The 20,575-nt window shown below is 37.9% G+C and overlaps 1 protein-coding gene across 1 annotated transcript in view; it reads right to left on the minus strand.

Annotated features, from left to right (window-relative positions):
* Nucleotides 1–20,575, minus strand: part of LOC306919127 (aarF domain-containing protein kinase 1-like) — a 95,239-nt gene that overhangs the window by 47,770 nt on the left and 26,894 nt on the right. The window contains exon 6 of the mRNA XM_079531963.1: nt 514–672. Within this exon, the coding sequence (XP_079388089.1) occupies nt 514–672 (159 nt within the window). The remainder of the gene's footprint in view (nt 1–513; nt 673–20,575) is intronic.

Raw genomic sequence — 20,575 nt, forward strand, 5'->3', positions numbered from 1 at the left:
TCCTGGTACAGGCCTAATGGTGAAGACAACCCCAGCTTTTCAAGGAGGTACATGCGTCTCCTGGTACAGGCCTAATGGTGAATTTTATTTTATGTAATCTGCCTTGTAAGGATCTGGGGTGTATCAGTCAGTTTGGTATTCACTTGATCATTGTTTGCAAAAAATATATATAATATTAATCATATTCTGATATTCGGTTTGCGACCAACTGTTTCCTATATTCGGTATTCGGTTTCGGCCAAGAATTTCCCTTTCGGTGCATCCCTAAATCATACGTAAGCTAAGCACAGTGGAGTATCTTTTTTTATTTATTTTTTTAATGTTTTTTTTTTTTTGTGGCTTCATCACAAATGTGATGAAGTCAGCACATTTGGGCATGTTTGGGCAAGTGGCTATGGCCAAACTAGGGGGTTTTCATGATTCTGAGTCCATTCCAAGCATTCGTTTTGCACGAAAAGTGTGTAGCTAAACTCCATGACCAGTATATCACTGCTGCTCTGTGATTGGACTAACCTCCATGACCAGTATATCGCTGGTGCTCTGTGATTGGACCTTGGGGTGTTGGACCTTCACAGCCACCGTCCGTCCATCGTGGAGAACTGCTCTGTGGACCTGAGCCAGAGACGCTGCCCCCTGAGGGCTCTGCTGGAAGGACACGAACACCTCCGACAGCTGGAGACGCACACAGAGACACGCACACACACACACACACACACACACACACACACACACACACACACGGCAGTATTATATTATGTTTTGTGTGTGCAATGTTACAGATGTCATTTGTACATAGCATTTATACACTTTTTCATTGTTTTCTTTAACCATTACATAAAGGACCACTTCACCACTTTTCAACCTATCTTCATATAATAGGTCCTCACTAATAATCATGAAAAAATGGCGCAATTTTTTTCTACTCGGTCTGTGTCTCATAGGAGGGCTGTGGGCAGTTCAGAAACCGTCTTCCAGTGACATCATCGATGGGGAATACAAGCTAATAGAAATTGCAGGCTTTCTAGTCCTGAAAAGTTGCAATGCGAAAATGGAAGCCATCGATCTCACGATAATGAAAATCTAAACATTTTTGTGAAAAAAAATCTTGTTTAAAAAATAAATCTGCCTAATGATGATAAATGGTAAATGGTAAATGGTGCATTTATATAGCGCCTTTATCCAAGGCGCTTTACATAGATTGTGCATTACATTCACCCATTCATACACCGATTGCGGCGGAAGCCATGCAAGGTACCAACCAGCACATCGGGAGCAATTTGGGGTTCAGTGTCTTGCCCAAGGACACTTCGACATGTAGACAGGAGGAGCCGGGATTCGAACCGCCGACCCATGGATCATTGGACGACCTGCTCTACCTCCTGAGCCACAGTCGCCACAGTCGCCGACGGTTCAGGAGAGGAGAAAACAAGACTAACTGTTGAGGAGAGGAGAAAACAAGACAAAGTGTTGAGGAGAGGAGAAAACAAGACTAACTGTTCAGGAGAGGAGAAAACAAGACTAACTGTTGAGGAGAGGAGAAAACAAGACTAACTGTTCAGGAGAGGAGAAAACAAGACTAACTGTTGAGGAGAGGAGAAAACAAGACTAACTGTTGAGGAGAGGAGAAAACAAGACTAACTGTTGAGGAGAGGAGAAAACAAGACTAACTGTTCAGGAGAGGAGAAAACAAGACTAACTGTTCAGGAGAGGAGAAAACAAGACTAACTGTTCAGGAGAGGAGAAAACAAGACTAACTGTTGAGGAGAGGAGAAAACAAGACTAAGTTTTGAGGAGAGGAGAAAACAAGACTAACTGTTGAGGAGAGGAGAAAACAAGACTAAGTGGTGAGGAGAGGAGAAAACAAGACTAAGTGGTGAGGAGAGGAGAAAACAAGACTAAGTGGTGAGGAGAGGAGAAAACAAGACTAAGTGTTGAGGAGAGGAGAAAACAAGACTAACTGTTGAGGAGAGGAGAAAACAAGACTAACTGTTGAGGAGAGGAGAAAACAAGACTAAGTGTTGAGGAGAGGAGAAAACAAGACTAAGTGTTGAGGAGAGGAGAAAACAAGACTAAGTGTTGAGGAGAGGAGAAAACAAGACTAACTGTTGAGGAGAGGAGAAAACAAGACTAACTGTTGAGGAGAGGAGAAAACAAGACTAACTGTTCAGGAGAGGAGAAAACAAGACTAAGTGTTGAGGAGAGGAGAAAACAAGACTAAGTGGTGAGGAGAGGAGAAAACAAGACTAAGTGGTGAGGAGAGGAGAAAACAAGACTAAGTGGAGAGGAGAGGAGAAAACAAGACTAAGTGTTCAGGAGAGGAGAAAACAAGACTAAGTGGTGAGGAGAGGAGAAAACAAGACTAAGTGTTGAGGAGAGGAGAAAACAAGACTAAGTGGTGAGGAGAGGAGAAAACAAGACTAAGTGTTGAGGAGAGGAGAAAACAAGACTAAGTGGTGAGGAGAGGAGAAAACAAGACTAAGTGGTGAGGAGAGGAGAAAACAAGACTAACTGTTGAGGAGAGGAGAAAACAAGACTAACTGTTGAGGAGAGGAGAAAACAAGACTAACTGTTCAGGAGAGGAGAAAACAAGACTAAGTGTTGAGGAGAGGAGAAAACAAGACTAAGTGTTGAGGAGAGGAGAAAACAAGACTAAGTGTTGAGGAGAGGAGAAAACAAGACTAAGTGTTGAGGAGAGGAGAAAACAAGACTAACTGTTGAGGAGGAGAAAACAAGACTAAGTGTTGAGGAGAGGAGGAAACAAGACTAAGTGTTGAGGAGAGGAGAAAACAAGACTAACTGTTGAGGAGGAGAAAAGACACGCGTGCATGCGTGTGTGCGTGTGTGTGTAGGTTAAGCATGCGTCCTCAGGGACATGCAGTCCATTAGCAGAGACTGTTGGTAGAGAGACCATATGAACCTCTCTGTAGAGAGAGAGAGGATCACACAGACCATATGAACCTCTCTGTAGAGAGAGAGAGGATCACACAGACCATATGAACCTCTCTGTAGAGAGAGAGAGGATCACACAGACCATATGAACCTCTCTGTAGAGAGAGAGAGGATCACACAGACCATATGAACCTCTCTGTAGAGAGAGAGAGGATCACACAGACCATATGAACCTCTCTGTAGAGAGAGAGGATCACACAGACCATATGAACCTCTCTGTAGAGAGAGAGAGGATCACACAGACCATATGAACCTCTCTGTAGAGAGAGAGAGGATCACACAGACCATATGAACCTCTCTGTAGAGAGAGAGGATCACACAGACCATATGAACCTCTCTGTAGAGAGAGAGAGGATCACACAGACCATATGAACCTCTCTGTAGAGAGAGAGAGGATCACACAGACCATATGAACCTCTCTGTAGAGAGAGAGGATCACACAGACCATATGAACCTCTCTGTAGAGAGAGAGAGGATCACACAGACCATATGAACCTCTCTGTAGAGAGAGAGGATCACACAGACCATATGAACCTCTCTGTAGAGAGAGAGAGGATCACACAGACCATATGAACCTCTCTGTAGAGAGAGAGAGGATCACACAGACCATATGAACCTCTCTGTAGAGAGAGAGAGGATCACACAGACCATATGAACCTCTCTGTAGAGAGAGAGAGGATCACACAGACCATATGAACCTCTCTGTAGAGAGAGAGAGGATCACACAGACCATATGAACCTCTCTGTAGAGAGAGAGAGGATCACACAGACCATATGAACCTCTCTGTAGAGAGAGAGAGGATCACACAGACCATATGAACCTCTATCTGTCACCCTCCATCCCCAAGAGACACACACACACACACACACACACACACACACACACACACACACACACACACACACACACACACACACACACACACACACACACACACACACACACACACACACACACACACACACACACACACACACACTGTGTGTGTGTGTGATTAGTGGGGCAACAACGTAAGCACCTTAGATGTTGCGTAGGTACATTAACGTTCAGAGCGATTATAGGTCCGCGAGCCAAGAATTGAAACACCATGAGTAATGATCACTTAGACTCTCGTAGAGAGCAGACGTCAGAATAAAAAAATACCTCTACGAGAGTCTAAATCTTAGGCTAACAGGCAACGCTGAAGCCAAGCGCTAAATAATAATAATTTTAATTCGAGTTGTGTTGCACCACTTAATTTTAAGCATTGCTTAACAGATCTGTGATTAAATCCTTAACCTGTGATTAAATCCATTAAACTGTGATTAAAACTTTAAACTGTGATTAATGAATGGATTAAACTTTGTTGTGTGTCCGCCATCTTGGTTTTGCGCTGTAAATAAACAGCAGCAGTCGTGAGCATCATTAGCGTTACTATTTCATTCATATTTGAGAATGTTTAAATTAAATCATAGTGCCTGCAGCAAAAATATATATAATAATAAAAACCGTCTCGCTCGCTAAATAAAACAACAGACGTTGTTTGACCATGTTGTTTTCATTTAAACCTCCTCTCCTGCTGGTTTAGAATTAATCCCTTATTGGTACATAAATCAAAGTTTAAAGTAGTGGTGCAACAGGATTGACATTAATCCAGGTTTACTGTGAAAATTAAAACCAAGATTAAAAAAACAAAACCAAGATTTAAAGGATGGTTTAAAACTAAACCGGATTAGTGAAAACTAGGTTTAAAGTTTGGTGCAACTGGATTAATAGATAAACCTTGATTTAAACCAGATTAAGGCTTAATCCTTCTTGGTGCAAACGACCCAGACTGTCAGACTGTCAGACAGGCAGCCAGGCAACGCTGTTTGCCTGAGCCTTGGAGCTCACTCCACTACGGTAGGCAGCCAGGCAACGCTGTTTGCCTGAGCCTTGGAGCTCACTCCACTACGGTAGGCAGCCAGGCAACGCTGTTTGCCTGAGCCTTGGAGCTCACTCCACTACGGTAGGCAGCCAGGCAACGCTGTTTGCCTGAGCCTGGGAGCTCACTCCACTACGGTAGGCAGCCAGGCAACGCTGTTTGCCTGAGCCTGGGAGCCCACTCCACTACGAGGGACAAGACAGGCCAACATGACTGACCATACATTACAATAGCGAAAGGGGCCATCTTGTGGCGATAGACTGTAATAGCAGTCTCTGATTAACAAAATGAAATAATGGGAACGCATGGCCACGTTAAAATTAACGAGACGGTAAAACCGGAAACCGTGATATTCTGACATTCCATAAGTTGATCCTTCCCCATCCATCCTTCCTCTTCGATGTCTCCCTGTTAAATGATACCTGTCCATTTAAACTCTAGACGGGCCTGTTGACTGATACCTGTCCATTTAAACTCTAGACGGGCCTGTTGACTGATACCTGTCCATTTAAACTCTAGACGGGCCTGTTAACTGATACCTGTCCATTTAAACTCTACGGACCTGTTGACTGATACCTGTCCATTTAAACTCTACGGACCTGTTGACTGATACCTGTCCATTTAAACTCTACGGACCTGTTGACTGATACCTGTCCATTTAAACTCTACGGACCTGTTGACTGACCTAGACGGGCCTGTTGACTGATACCTGTCCATTTAAACTCTAGACGGGCCTGTTGACTGATACCTGTCCATTTAAACTCTAGACGGGCCTGTTGACTGATACCTGTCCATTTAAACTCTAGACGGGCCTGTTGACTGATACCTGTCCATTTAAACTCTAGACGGGCCTGTTGACTGATACCTGTACATTTAAACTCTAGACGGGCCTGTTGACTGATACCTGTCCATTTAAACTCTAGACGGGCCTGTTGACTGATACCTGTCCATTTAAACTCTAGACGGGCCTGTTGACTGATACCTGTCCATTTAAACTCTAGACGGGCCTGTTGACTGATACCTGTCCATTTAAACTCTAGACGGGCCTGTTGACTGATACCTGTCCATTTAAACTCTAGACGGGCCTGTTGACTGATACCTGTACATTTAAACTCTAGACGGGCCTGTTGACTGATACCTGTCCATTTAAACTCTAGACGGGCCTGTTGACTGATACCTGTCCATTTAAACTCTAGACGGGCCTGTTGACTGATACCTGTCCATTTAAACTCTAGACGGGCCTGTTGACTGATACCTGTCCATTTAAACTCTAGACGGGCCTGTTGACTGATACCTGTCCATTTAAACTCTAGACGGGCCTGTTGACTGATACCTGTACATTTAAACTCTAGACGGGCCTGTTGACTGATACCTGTCCATTTAAACTCTAGACGGGCCTGTTGACTGATACCTGTCCATTTAAACTCTAGACGGGCCTGTTGACTGATACCTGTCCATTTAAACTCTAGACGGGCCTGTTGACTGATACCTGTCCATTTAAACTCTAGACGGGCCTGTTGACTGATACCTGTCCATTTAAACTCTAGACGGGCCTGTTGACTGATACCTGTCCATTTAAACTCTAGACGGGCCTGTTGACTGATACCTGTCCATTTAAACTCTAGACGGGCCTGTTGACTGATACCTGTCCATTTAAACTCTAGACAGGCCTGTTGACTGATACCTGTCCATTTAAACTCTAGACGGGCCTGTTGACTGATACCTGTCCATTTAAACTCTAGACAGGCCTGTTAACTGATACCTGTCCATTTAAACTCTAGACGGGCCTGTTGACTGATACCTGTCCATTTAAACTCTAGACGGGCCTGTTGACTGATACCTGTCCATTTAAACTCTAGACGGGCCTGTTGACTGATACCTGTCCATTTAAACTCTAGACAGGCCTGTTGACTGATACCTGTCCATTTAAACTCTAGACAGGCCTGTTGACTGATACCTGTCCATTTAAACTCTAGACAGGCCTGTTGACTGATACCTGTCCATTTAAACTCTAGACGGGCCTGTTGACTGATACCTGTCCATTTAAACTCTAGACGGGCCTGTTGACTGATACCTGTCCATTTAAACTCTAGACGGGCCTGTTGACTGATACCTGTCCATTTAAACTCTAGACAGGCCTGTTGACTGATACCTGTCCATTTAAACTCTAGACAGGCCTGTTGACTGATACCTGTCCATTTAAACTCTAGACAGGCCTGTTGACTGATACCTGTCCATTTAAACTCTAGACGGGCCTGTTGACTGATACCTGTCCATTTAAACTCTAGACGGGCCTGTTGACTGATACCTGTCCATTTAAACTCTAGACGGGCCCCAAAATGATTAGTGCAGCCCGGCAGCCGGCGAAAACTAGAGTTCTCAACAGGCCCGAAAATTAATTATTTCAGCGCCATTGCCGTTGATTAATGCCAATTGAAGCCTAATTTGATACTAACGCTTATCGCCATTACCGTTGATTAATGGCAATTGCGCTTTTATAGTGCATTCGATCGATCGAGCCATAATGCTACTTACGTTAGCCGGTTAGCTAGCTCTGTTGTCAGCACAGCACTGGATCGCCCATCTTAGATCGTCGTCGCCATAATAATAATTCTATCCGTTTCTTTCAATCGCCTGTATCTCCTATTCCTTGTCCCAGATGGCATTTTTGGTCAAAACAGCGTTTCTTTGACGGCAAAGAGCCAACGATGTGGAGCGTTCCAGTGCCCCGGTTTGGATTCACATTGTAAACAAGGCCCTGTCTCGGCTCCGTAGTGTCCTAGGATAATCTACTTCCGGTAGACTGGAACTGTGGCTTTTCAAAATAAGAGCTCTACTGGAAAAAATGCTGGCGTGAATTAGATCCTAATTTTTCTACCTGGGCCCTCATCAAACCCTGTACACTCAAGAGAATGTCAACGCTGCCCCCCTTAGATCTCCATATATGGAGCTGACCTGTTCAGCTCACTCGCTCGCTCGCTCACTCACTCACTCGCTCGCTCGCTCGCTCGCTCGCTCACTCACTCACTCACTCACTCACTCACTCACTCACTCACTCACTCACTCACTCACTCACTCACTCACTCACTCACTCTCTTTTAGCAGGTGGCCTTGTTGAGTGTGTGTGTGGGGGGGGCTAGATAAAAGCAGGTGACAAATGCACTTAACGCTCTGCTCTCTCATCAACACCTCATGCACACGCACGCACACACTACTCAAATTATACTACAAGGAGATACATTATGTCTGTGCATGTGTGCGGTTGTGTGTGTGCGTGTGCATGCGTGTGCGTGTGTGTGCATGCGTGTGCATGCGTGTGTGTGCATGCGTGTGCGTGTGTCTGTGAGCGTTTGCGTGCATGCGTGTGTGGCGAGTGCCGCGCTACGAGCTTGTAGATCTGCTATTTTTGAAAAATCGTGAAAATGTGTTTCAAATCTTTGAATATATATTCTTTCACAGCGAAAGGTTTTAACCCTCCATTGGCTCCCGGTCGCTGCCCGCACAGAATACAAAACTCTGATGCTGGCATTCAAAGCAACCAAAGGCATGGCCCCCCCATATCTCACAAGTATGATCGTACCCTACAAACCCTCCTGCGCACTCAGATCAGCCAACGCAGGGAAGCTGGAGGTACCTTCACTAAAAACGCCGGGACAACGCTCCACACGTCCCAAACTCTTCTCCCTTCTGGCTCCAAAACTATGGAATGCACTTCCCATCACAGTCAGAACTGCAGCCTCACTCCCAATCTTCCGCCGTAGTCTGAAAACCCACCTCTTCAGACTCCACCATGGCCCGTAGCACTTGCCCTAGCCTAGCCCCTTAGATAGCACATTATGTAGACTTAGATAGTATTTTAAACAGACTTATAGCTTGTTACGTAGACAGCTCTAGAATTGCACTTTATGTAGTCATAGCACTTTCTAGTACACAATATATTATATAGTATAGTATGTATAGTTAACATAGATACTCCACTGTTACGTTCTTAGCTTACGCCTGATTCATGATAACTACTTTTTATATATGTGATGTATGCCATGCTTTTGTTATTGCTTAATGTAAATCGATCGATTAAGAGCGTCTGCTAAATGCCTAAATTGTAAATTGTAACTCAAATCGTTGCTTTTGGCGAAAATCTTTGCTTTTAACATTACACTACCACAAGTAAGACGCGCGAACGCGGGAAGCGAACGCAGCTCGTAAATTGCAAAAACAACAATTAGAATAAATTACGTAGTTTAAGGTTTTTTTTAAGTTCTCTTTTTGTGTTTTTTAAGATTTTTTTTAAGTTAAGTTTTTTTTTAAGTTAAGTTTTTTTTACGTTTTTCCTTTTAAAGTTTTTTTTTTAAGTTAAGTTTTTTTTTAAGTTAAGTTTTTTTTAAGTTTTTCCTTTTAAAGTTTTTCCTTTTAAAGTTTTTCCTTTTTAAGTTTTTTTTTAAAGTTGTTTTTTTTTAAGTTAAGTTTTTTTTAAGTTAAGTTTTTTTTTAAGTTAAGTTTTTTTTAAGTTTTTCCTTTTAAAGTTTTTCCTTTTAAAGTTTTTCCTTTTTAAGTTTTTTTTTAAAGTTTTTTTTTTAAGTTAAGTTTTTTTTAAGTTAAGTTTTGTGTGTGTGCGTGCGTGTGTGTGTGTGTGTGCGTGCATGTGTGTGTGTGTGTGTGTGTTTTTGTGTGTGATACAGCTGCGCCATCTGGTGGTGGGCGGGTGGTGTTACAGCGTGACACACAGACAGACACACAGACATGTGTGTATATATTAACATTACACTACCAATACTACCTGACCATTACACTACCCTGTATATATTAACATTACACTACCAATACTACATGACCATTACACTACCCTGTATATATTAACATTACACTACCAATACTACATGACCATTACACTACACTGTATATATTAACATTACACTACCAATACTACCTGACCATTACACTACCAATACAAGTAAGACGCGCGAACGCGGGAAGCGAACGCAGCTCGTGAATTGCAAAAACAATTAGAATAAATTACGTAATTTTTTAAGGTTTTTTTAAGTTCTCTTTTTTTTGTGTTTAAGATTTTTCTTAAGTTAAGTTTTTTTTTAAGTTAATTTTTTTTAAAGTTTTTCCTTAAAGCTTTTCCTTTTTACGTTTTTTTTTTTTTTTTTTTAGTTAAGTTTTTTTTTAAGTTAAGTTTTTTTAAGTTTTTCCTTAAAGCTTTTCCTTTTTAATTTTTTTTTTTTTTTAAGTTAAGTTTTTTTTTAAGTTAATCTTTTTTTTTAAAGTTTTTCCTTAAAGCTTTTCCTTTTTAAGTTTTTTTTTTTTTTTTTAAGTTAAGTTTTTTTTTAAGTTAAGTTTTTTGTGTGTGGGCGTTTTTCCTTTTTAAGTTTTTTTTTTAAGTTAAGTTTTTTTTAAGTTAAGTTTTTTGTGTGTGCGTTTGTCCTTTTTAAGTTTTTTTTTTAAGTTAAGTTTTTTTTTAAGTTAAGTTTTTTTTTTGGTTAAGTTTTTTGTGTGTGTGTGCGTGCGTGCGTGCGTGCGTGTGTGTGTGTGTGCGTGCGTGCATGTGTGTGTTTTTGTGTGTGATACAGCTGCGCCCTCTGGTGGTGGGCGGGTGGTGTTACAGCGTGACACACACAGACAGACACACACACACACAGACGTGATCTGCTGGGTCTCATAGTAAATGCTCACTGCGTTCGCAACTACATGACCATTACACTACACTGTATATATTAATATTACACTACCAATACTACATGACCATTAGGGCCGATTCATACTCCTATTTTACCGCTGTTTCGGCGCTGTAGTGCCGAAATGATTTCGGCTCGTCAGAAATTTTCAGTAGCACCGAAGAGCCGACTTTAGGACGGTACCCGCCCCCCCCCGAACCTCAAATGACGTCACATTGTAGGCTCTACAGCGCCGAACCGACTTTTATTCGGCTCTAAAATAGGAGTATGAATCGGCCCTTACACTACCCTGTATATATTAACATTACACTACCAATACTACCTGACCATTACACTACCCTGTATATATTAACATTACACTACCAATACTACCTGACCATTACACTACACTGTATATATTAACATTACACTACCAATACTACCTGACCATTACACTACACTGTATATATTAACATTACACTACCAATACTACATGACCATTACACTACCAATACTACATGACCATTACACTACACTGTATATATTAACATTACACTACCAATACTACCTGACCATTACACTACCCTGTATATATTAACATTACACTACCAATACTACCTGACCATTACACTACACTGTATATATTAACATTACACTACCAATACTACATGACCATTACACTACCAATACTACATGACCATTACACTACACTGTATATATTAACATTACACTACCAATACTACCTGACCATTACACTACACTGTATATATTAACATTACACTACCAATACTACCTGACCATTACACTACACTGTATATATTAACATTACACTACCAATACTACATGACCATTACACTACCAATACTACATGACCATTACACTACACTGTATATATTAACATTACACTACCAATACTACATGACCATTACACTACCCTGTATATATTAACATTACACTACCAATACTACCTGACCATTACACTACACTGTATATATTAACATTACACTACCAATACTACCTGACCATTACACTACCAATACTACCTGACCATTACACTACCAATACTACCTGACCATTACACTACCCTGTATATATTAACATTACACTACCAATACTACATGACCATTACACTACACTGTATATATTAACATTACACTACCAATACTACCTGACCATTACACTACCCTGTATATATTAACATTACACTACCAATACTACCTGACCATTACACTACCAATACTACATGACCATTACACTACCCTGTATATATTAACATTACACTACACTGTATATATTAACATTACACTACCAATACTACATGACCATTACACTACACTGTATATATTAACATTACACTACCAATACTACCTGACCATTACACTACACTGTATATATTAACATTACACTACCAATACTACCTGACCATTACACTACCCTGTATATATTAACATTACACTACCAATACTACATGACCATTACACTACCAATACTACCTGACCATTACACTACCAATACTACCTGACCATTACACTACCCTGTATATATTAACATTACACTACCAATACTACCTGACCATTACACTACCAATACTACATGACCATTACACTACCCTGTATATATTAACATTACACTACCAATACTACCTGACCATTACACTACCAATACTACCTGACCATTACACTACCCTGTATATATTAACATTACACTACCAATACTACCTGACCATTACACTACCCTGTATATATTAACATTACACTACCAATACTACATGACCATTACACTACCCTGTATATATTAACATTACACTACCAATACTACCTGACCATTACACTACACTGTATATATTAACATTACACTGCCAATACTACATGACCATTACACTACACTGTATATATTAACATTACACTACCAATACTACCTGACCATTACACTACCAATACTACCTGACCATTACACTACCCTGTATATATTAACATTACACTACCAATACTACCTGACCATTACACTACCCTGTATATATTAACATTACACTACCAATACTACCTGACCATTACACTACCCTGTATATATTAACATTACACTACCAATACTACCTGACCATTACACTACCCTGTATATATTAACATTACACTACACTGTATATATTAACATTACACTACCAATACTACATGACCATTACACTACACTGTATATATTAACATTACACTACCAATACTACCTGACCATTACACTACACTGTATATATTAACATTACACTACCAATACTACATGACCATTACACTACCAATACTACCTGACCATTACACTACCCTGTAAATATTAACATTACACTACCAATACTACAATGACCATTACACTACCCTGTATATATTAACATTACACTACCAATACTACCTGACCATTACACTACCCTGTATATATTAACATTACACTACCAATACTACCTGACCATTACACTACACTGTATATATTAACATTACACTACCAATACTACCTGACCATTACACTACCAATACTACCTGACCATTACACTACACTGTATATATTAACATTACACTACCAATACTACCTGACCATTACACTACCAATACTACATGACCATTACACTACACTGTATATATTAACATTACACTACCAATACTACCTGACCATTACACTACACTGTATATATTAACATTACACTACCAATACTACATGACCATTACACTACCCTGTATATATTAACATTACACTACCAATACTACCTGACCATTACACTACCCTGTATATATTAACATTACACTACCAATACTACCTGACCATTACACTACACTGTATATATTAACATTACACTACCAATACTACATGACCATTACACTACCAATACTACATGACCATTACACTACACTGTATATATTAACATTACACTACCAATACTACATGACCATTACACTACACTGTATATATTAACATTACACTACCAATACTACCTGACCATTACACTACACTGTATATATTAACATTACACTACCAATACTACCTGACCATCACACTACACTGTATATATTAACATTACACTACCAATACTACATGACCATTACACTACCAATACTACATGACCATTACACTACACTGTATATATTAACATTACACTACCCTGTATATATTAACATTACACTACCAATACTACCTGACCATTACACTACCCTGTATATATTAACATTACACTACCAATACTACCTGACCATTACACTACACTGTATATATTAACATTACACTACCAATACTACCTGACCATTACACTACCAATACTACCTGACCATTACACTACACTGTATATATTAACATTACACTACCAATACTACCTGACCATTACACTACCAATACTACCTGACCATTACACTACACTGTATATATTAACATTACACTACCAATACTACATGACCATTACACTACCCTGTATATATTAACATTACACTACCAATACTACCTGACCATTACACTACACTGTATATATTAACATTACACTACCAATACTACCTGCCCATTACACTACACTGTATATATTAACATTACACTACCAATACTACATGACCATTACACTACCCTGTATATATTAACATTACACTACCAATACTACCTGACCATTACACTACACTGTATATATTAACATTACACTACCAATACTACCTGACCATTACACTACCAATACTACATGACCATTACACTACACTGTATATATTAACATTACACTACCAATACTACATGACCATTACACTACCAATACTACCTGACCATTACACTACCCTGTATATATTAACATTACACTACCAATACTACCTGACCATTACACTACCAATACTACATGACCATTACACTACACTGTATATATTAACATTACACTACCAATACTACATGACCATTACACTACACTGTATATATTAACATTACACTACCAATACTACCTGACCATTACACTACACTGTATATATTAACATTACACTACCAATACTACCTGACCATTACACTACACTGTATATATTAACATTACACTACCAATACTACATGACCATTACACTACCAATACTACATGACCATTACACTACCCTGTATATATTAACATTACACTACCAATACTACCTGACCATTACACTACCAATACTACCTGACCATTACACTACCCTGTATATATTAACATTACACTACCAATACTACATGACCATTACACTACACTGTATATATTAACATTACACTACCAATACTACATGACCATTACACTACCCTGTATATATTAACATTACACTACCAATACTACCTGACCATTACACTACCCTGTATATATTAACATTACACTACCAATACTACCTGACCATTACACTACACTGTATATATTAACATTACACTACCAATACTACATGACCATTACACTACACTGTATATATTAACATTACACTACCAATACTACATGACCATTACACTACACTGTATATATTAACATTACACTACCAATACTACCTGACCATTACACTACACTGTATATATTAACATTACACTACCAATACTACCTGACCATTACACTACACTGTATATATTAACATTACACTACCAATACTACCTGACCATTACACTACCAATACTACCTGACCATTACACTACACTGTATATATTAACATTACACTACCAATACTACATGACCATTACACTACACTGTATATATTAACATTACACTACCAATACTACATGACCATTACACTACCCTGTATATATTAACATTACACTACCAATACTACCTGCCCATTACACTACCCTGTATATATTAACATTACACTACCAATACTACCTGACCATTACACTACACTGTATATATTAACATTACACTACCAATACTACATGACCATTACACTACACTGTATATATTAACATTACACTACCAATACTACATGACCATTACACTACACTGTATATATTAACATTACACTACCAATACTACCTGACCATTACACTACACTGTATATATTAACATTACACTACCAATACTACCTGACCATTACACTACACTGTATATATTAACATTACACTACCAATACTACCTGACCATTACACTACCAATACTACCTGACCATTACACTACACTGTATATATTAACATTACACTACCAATACTACATGACCATTACACTACACTGTATATATTAACATTACACTACCAATACTACATGACCATTACACTACCCTGTATATATTAACATTACACTACCAATACTACCTGACCATTACACTACCCTGTATATATTAACATTACACTACCAATACTACCTGACCATTACACTACCCTGTATATATTAACATTACACTACCAATACTACATGACCATTACACTACCAATACTACCTGACCATTACACTACCAATACTACCTGACCATTACACTACCCTGTATATATTAACATTACACTACCAATACTACCTGACCATTACACTACCAATACTACATGACCATTACACTACCCTGTATATATTAACATTACACTACCAATACTACCTGACCATTACACTACCAATACTACCTGACCATTACACTACCCTGTATATATTAACATTACACTACCAATACTACCTGACCATTACACTACCCTGTATATATTAACATTACACTACCAATACTACATGACCATTACACTACCCTGTATATATTAACATTACACTACCAATACTACCTGACCATTACACTACACTGTATATATTAACATTACACTGCCAATACTACATGACCATTACACTACACTGTATATATTAACATTACACTACCAATACTACCTGACCATTACACTACCAATACTACCTGACCATTACACTACCCTGTATATATTAACATTACACTACCAATACTACCTGACCATTACACTACCCTGTATATATTAACATTACACTACCAATACTACCTGACCATTACACTACCCTGTATATATTAACATTACACTACCAATACTACCTGACCATTACACTACCCTGTATATATTAACATTACACTACACTGTATATATTAACATTACACTACCAATACTACATGACCATTACACTACACTGTATATATTAACATTACACTACCAATACTACCTGACCATTACACTACACTGTATATATTAACATTACACTACCAATACTACATGACCATTACACTACCAATACTACCTGACCATTACACTACCCTGTAAATATTAACATTACACTACCAATACTACAATGACCATTACACTACCCTGTATATATTAACATTACACTACCAATACTACCTGACCATTACACTACCCTGTATATATTAACATTACACTACCAATACTACCTGACCATTACACTACACTGTATATATTAACATTACACTACCAATACTACCTGACCATTACACTACCAATACTACCTGACCATTACACTACACTGTATATATTAACATTACACTACCAATACTACCTGACCATTACACTACCAATACTACATGACCATTACACTACACTGTATATATTAACATTACACTACCAATACTACCTGACCATTACACTACACTGTATATATTAACATTACACTACCAATACTACATGACCATTACACTACCCTGTATATATTAACATTACACTACCAATACTACCTGACCATTACACTACCCTGTATATATTAACATTACACTACCAATACTACCTGACCATTACACTACACTGTATATATTAACATTACACTACCAATACTACATGACCATTACACTACCAATACTACATGACCATTACACTACACTGTATATATTAACATTACACTACCAATACTACATGACCATTACACTACACTGTATATATTAACATTACACTACCAATACTACCTGACCATTACACTACACTGTATATATTAACATTACACTACCAATACTACCTGACCATCACACTACACTGTATATATTAACATTACACTACCAATACTACATGACCATTACACTACCAATACTACATGACCATTACACTACACTGTATATATTAACATTACACTACCCTGTATATATTAACATTACACTACCAATACTACCTGACCATTACACTACCCTGTATATATTAACATTACACTACCAATACTACCTGACCATTACACTACACTGTATATATTAACATTACACTACCAATACTACCTGACCATTACACTACCAATACTACCTGACCATTACACTACACTGTATATATTAACATTACACTACCAATACTACCTGACCATTACACTACCAATACTACCTGACCATTACACTACACTGTATATATTAACATTACACTACCAATACTACATGACCATTACACTACCCTGTATATATTAACATTACACTACCAATACTACCTGACCATTACACTACACTGTATATATTAACATTACACTACCAATACTACCTGCCCATTACACTACACTGTATATATTAACATTACACTACCAATACTACATGACCATTACACTACCATGTATATATTAACATTACACTACCAATACTACCTGACCATTACACTACACTGTATATATTAACATTACACTACCAATACTACCTGACCATTACACTACCAATACTACATGACCATTACACTACACTGTATATATTAACATTACACTACCAATACTACATGACCATTACACTACCAATACTACCTGACCATTACACTACCCTGTATATATTAACATTACACTACCAATACTACCTGACCATTACACTACCAATACTACATGACCATTACACTACACTGTATATATTAACATTACACTACCAATACTACATGACCATTACACTACACTGTATATATTAACATTACACTACCAATACTACCTGACCATTACACTACACTGTATATATTAACATTACACTACCAATACTACCTGACCATTACACTACACTGTATATATTAACATTACACTACCAATACTACATGACCATTACACTACCAATACTACATGACCATTACACTACCCTGTATATATTAACATTACACTACCAATACTACCTGACCATTACACTACCAATACTACCTGACCATTACACTACCCTGTATATATTAACATTACACTACCAATACTACATGACCATTACACTACACTGTATATATTAACATTACACTACCAATACTACATGACCATTACACTACCCTGTATATATTAAACATTACACTACCAATACTACCTGACCATTACACTACCCTGTATATATTAACATTACACTACCAATACTACCTGACCATTACACTACACTGTATATATTAACATTACACTACCAATACTACATGACCATTACACTACACTGTATATATTAACATTACACTACCAATACTACCTGACCATTACACTACCAATACTACCTGACCATTACACTACACTGTATATATTAACATTACACTACCAATACTACCTGACCATTACACTACCAATACTACATGACCATTACACTACACTGTATATATTAACATTACACTACCAATACTACCTGACCATTACACTACACTGTATATATTAACATTACACTACCAATACTACATGACCATTACACTACCCTGTATATATTAACATTACACTACCAATACTACCTGACCATTACACTACCCTGTATATATTAACATTACACTACCAATACTACCTGACCATTACACTACACTGTATATATTAACATTACACTACCAATACTACATGACCATTACACTACCAATACTACATGACCATTACACTACACTGTATATATTAACATTACACTACCAATACTACATGACCATTACACTACACTGTATATATTAACATTACACTACCAATACTACCTGACCATTACACTACACTGTATATATTAACATTACACTACCAATACTACCTGACCATCACACTACACTGTATATATTAACATTACACTACCAATACTACATGACCATTACACTACCAATACTACATGACCATTACACTACACTGTATATATTAACATTACACTACCCTGTATATATTAACATTACACTACCAATACTACCTGACCATTACACTACCCTGTATATATTAACATTACACTACCAATACTACCTGACCATTACACTACACTGTATATATTAACATTACACTACCAATACTACCTGACCATTACACTACCAATACTACCTGACCATTACACTACACTGTATATATTAACATTACACTACCAATACTACCTGACCATTACACTACCAATACTACCTGACCATTACACTACACTGTATATATTAACATTACACTACCAATACTACATGACCATTACACTACCCTGTATATATTAACATTACACTACCAATACTACCTGACCATTACACTACACTGTATATATTAACATTACACTACCAATACTACCTGCCCATTACACTACACTGTATATATTAACATTACACTACCAATACTACATGACCATTACACTACCATGTATATATTAACATTACACTACCAATACTACCTGACCATTACACTACACTGTATATATTAACATTACACTACCAATACTACCTGACCATTACACTACCAATACTACATGACCATTACACTACACTGTATATATTAACATTACACTACCAATACTACATGACCATTACACTACCAATACTACCTGACCATTACACTACCCTGTATATATTAACATTACACTACCAATACTACCTGACCATTACACTACCAATACTACATGACCATTACACTACACTGTATATATTAACATTACACTACCAATACTACATGACCATTACACTACACTGTATATATTAACATTACACTACCAATACTACCTGACCATTACACTACACTGTATATATTAACATTACACTACCAATACTACCTGACCATTACACTACACTGTATATATTAACATTACACTACCAATACTACATGACCATTACACTACCAATACTACATGACCATTACACTACCCTGTATATATTAACATTACACTACCAATACTACCTGACCATTACACTACCAATACTACCTGACCATTACACTACCCTGTATATATTAACATTACACTACCAATACTACATGACCATTACACTACACTGTATATATTAACATTACACTACCAA

The sequence above is a fragment of the Electrona antarctica genome (genome assembly GCF_951216825.1).
Source record: "Electrona antarctica genome assembly, contig: scaffold_57, whole genome shotgun sequence".
In the NCBI taxonomy this organism is placed as follows: Eukaryota; Metazoa; Chordata; class Actinopteri; order Myctophiformes; family Myctophidae; genus Electrona; species Electrona antarctica.